Raw genomic sequence first — 3,981 nt, 5'->3', positions numbered from 1 at the left:
AATTCGCATCAAGTTCAACTTTACACACCAAAGTTAATTTTTACAACGTCATAGTTCATCTTGACAAAGTCAATATTTCCCTATATATACAGCAAGGAGCACTGATGACGATTCATTCGAAATCGAAATATGGCCTTATTTGCAGCATGAATTCGAAAAATAAGTTTATTTTGAATTTTAATAAACTAAACGTTCACCAAAAAACTTTAGTGAGAAAAATCGAAAAAACGAACTACAAACATATTAACGCCAAACATTCGGTAGAATTTATAGAATATTGTAAATATATATATATATATATATATATATATATATATATATATATATATATATATATATATATATATATATATATATATATATAATGGAAGGAGACCATATTTTATACATTATTGTTTGCATTAATCAATTTAAAGTTTGATTTTTCAATATTCCTTGCTAGAATTTTTTGGAAATTGTTTAATTTCTTGAAAATGGATTTATTATTCAAGTTCATCATAAAGATTTAATAAAACTGTTGTTATCCACATTCATCATGCGTTAGCGTTTCTTTTTATGATTTGTTTGAGCACGATTTGGTCAATTTTGTGTGTCGTTGACATATGATTTCTGTGATATAGGATTATGTCGTTGTCACTGTTGTATTTGAGTAGTTATGTTTCATGCTGGGGAATTTCATGCCGTGGAAATTTAATTGAATCTGATTTTATTTGCTCTATCGACCCCAACTTTTGTACTTCAAGTTAGAACATATTAGAACAACTGACTCATTTACGTAAAGATCGTGCATTAAATTCTTCAAAAATTTTTCAATGTTCATGATTTAACTGTTAATGTTAAAAGCAGGGTCTTCGAATGGACCCAGTGTAGCTTTTTTGTAGATTTTTCAACAACTATGGCAATTATTTTATTTTTGATTTTTGTGTATGCTCAAATTAGTTGTAATAAATGATGTCAATGAACGTGAAAATGATTAACAAATGTACAAAATGAATATGACTTTAAAAATGAAATTTGGTATAATTAACTATGCCAATTGTTTTGGTAGAGAATCGGATTAAAAATAACACATATCAACTCTAACTGATATAGTCAAAGAAGCCATTGGTTACACAACTTTACAGATTAATTTATACAACATTTATAATATCAAGATTGAAATACAAAGAGCTGTTGAAGTGGGAATATTTTGCATTTACCAATTGGAATTGTGCACGTTAAAATGTTTGAAATATACTTTAGACTAAAAAGGAATGCATTTATATGATTTATTAAGTTGTTATTTTAAGCTCGACAAAATGTAAATTTGTTCGCATCTGTGCCAAGCCAAATACCAAATGAAAAAGCTGACAAAGAACATTTCTTATTTTTAAGAAATATCAAATTCTGACAAACGTAGGATTTTAGAAAGCAAAGTGTTTTTAAAATTGGAAAATGATTTTAAAATTTGAAATATGTTTAAAATTCATATGAAAATTAGTTGAATATACTACCGTTTCCGACCGAATAAATTACCTATTCTACCGAATATACATACTAAATATATGAAAATCATTTGAATGGACTAAAGTATGTTGAACCAGTTATCGAATTAGGCATATGTTATGTTAAGTTTGTAATATCATATTAAAAATTAATTTTTTTTTTAAATAAATCGGTATATGGCTACAACTAAAACTTAAACTCATCAATGCTGTAAATTATTTTAGAAATCTTATTGAGTTATGCACCAGTGTTTTTGTTACTACTTAAAAGCAGTGCATGTAACATTTGTCAATACCAAAATGTATCCTCCTCTTCACTTGCACTCTATTGTTCTACTTCGTTTGTTTGGATATTGCACTGTTGGATATTTATTTTAGTTAATTTTTTTGACAAGATCAAAAAAATTTACATTTTTTTTCAAAACTGTTTTTAACGAATATTCCAACAGAAAATATATCAGAAAGGCACGATAAACAAATATTTTATATGACGGCAAAATATTATAAATAAATGTTTTAATAAAACTTGTAAAGACTTTAAAAATGTTAAACGTAGTACCAGCTGGTACATATGGACATACAAATCAGGAAATAGATGTTTTATTTTGGCAGAGCATTGCAAAATGGTTGTCGTCATTCAAGTCGTCTGACACATCTGATGAGGACATTTTGCTACCGTTGTCGTCGTCTGTTTCGAAATTTGAATCGAGGTTTTGATCGCGTGTCGACAAGTTCAACAACCGATTTGTTGATACCTAAAAAACAAAAATACTTTAATAATCTGGTGCATGAATTTATGAAATGATAAACCTATATAATTTATTTATTGATAGTTGAAACAAATGGTTAAAAAATCAAGGTAAGCTTGTTAAAGATTAATGTGGTTTGGGCCAAACCACGATGAAATGGATGAATGTTTAGACATAAAAATGTTTAGACATGTGTTGAAGGAGAAGGTAGGAGTAGATTTGGGTAGCCGAAATAAAAAAAGATTTGAGATTGAAAAAAATGTGATCAGAAAAAATTGCTCAAAAAACTTTGCAGACGGCATGTTGTTCTTAAACACCAAAAAATTGCAGACATACAAAGGACTTAAAACTCCTTAAATATTGGTTTGGAGAAAACCTTACAGATATCCTGACGTTGTTTTCTTAACATCAGGATTTTGTTTGAGAAGAAATATTACAGTAAACAACATTTCACATAACAACAAAATAAAAAAATACTAGCAAAATACAAAAAAATTACCAACAAATATGTAGACAATTTTCGATTTGTGTCATTTTAAAAATTTAATTTATTTATCAGTGGCGCTGCTAGAAATATGCTGCGAAGTGGCTTAAACTTGTTTAAAAAGATGACACTTTTTCCAGTTCAAATTTTTACGTGTTTGTTTTTAATATAAAAAATTTGTTAAATTTTGTCATAGCTCTAACAAAAGTTTGAGTGTGTGGGAGGGCTTCAGCCTAAAAGCCCCCTTCTCGCCAGCGCCTCAGACATTCAGACTAGAACCAATTTCACAATAGATCAACAGGATATTATTATATTATGAATTTTTTAATAAAATTGAAGCGTTAGCGTAAAATTAAACCGAGTTCAGTAAAAAAATAAAAATATTTTATATGATTCGCTTCATTGACAAAAACAAGCAACCAACCGGAGTGTCAACCGCGTGTGAGTCAGGTTCTGAAGCATGTCCGTCAGAAGATCTTCTTGTTTTCGTTCTTCGGTTTTGAAACCATACTTTTATCTGACCCACCAGTTTTTTAACATTTTTTTAAAATATATTTAATAATCTATAATTAACAGAATCAATCATCTTAACTGATTAGTTATAAATATCTAAGTTTTAATATTTTCTAAAACGTAACAAGCTCTGAGCTATTTAGCAGTATAAGTTAATAATTTACTTATATTTTGGTCGTCGATGTATATAAATAAATATAAACAAAGCTTAACAATAATAAAATAGTTGAACATAAGAAAGAAGTCACGACGATGACTGTCAACAGTAACTCAGCATTTTCAAGTAACCTGCGTTTCTGTAAGGTGAAGTTTCTTGGCCAGAGTCTTCCTCTCTTGGCCTACAACGTACTTGTTGCTTTCGAATGCTTGCTCCAAGTGCATGAGCTGTGCGGGAGAAAAGGCAGTTCTTATTCGCTTCTGTTTGCGAAGCCCAAAAGGCAATAGAAGGCCGGCACCTAAATATCAAATCAAATTTTTAAATACATTACTTTAATATCTTTACAATTTTATTGTAAGAAATTTCTTGTTTTTTCCGAAATGAATCTTGCAATCGTTGTAAACAAAAATTACACATCAATAAATACTGCCATTATAATTGTTTTGTCTTGGAGTTGTCATACAGTCAACAACTATAATACATTATATATAATTATGTTTAATGAATAGTTAAGATGCATCGTCTCGTCTCACTTTTTCTCTCTCTCTCTCTCACACACACAAACGCGCGCGCGCGCACATACACACGCACACA

The 3,981-nt window shown here is 29.2% G+C and overlaps 1 protein-coding gene across 1 annotated transcript; it reads right to left on the bottom strand.

Moving 5' to 3' along the window:
- Positions 1 to 3,102: 3,102 nt before the first annotated feature.
- On the bottom strand, positions 3,103 to 3,674 carry HELRODRAFT_76140 (hypothetical protein; the record flags this gene model as incomplete). Its single annotated transcript, XM_009015911.1, has 2 exons — positions 3,103 to 3,234; positions 3,519 to 3,674. Coding segments are annotated over 2 exons (288 nt in total), but the record flags the coding sequence as incomplete, so codon positions are not given.
- Between the last annotated feature and the right edge of the window lie 307 nt (positions 3,675 to 3,981).

The sequence above is a fragment of the Helobdella robusta genome (genome assembly GCF_000326865.2).
Source record: "Helobdella robusta unplaced genomic scaffold HELROscaffold_17, whole genome shotgun sequence".
Lineage (NCBI taxonomy): Eukaryota > Metazoa > Annelida > Clitellata > Rhynchobdellida > Glossiphoniidae > Helobdella > Helobdella robusta.
This window is presented reverse-complemented; position numbering and strand designations above follow the sequence as displayed.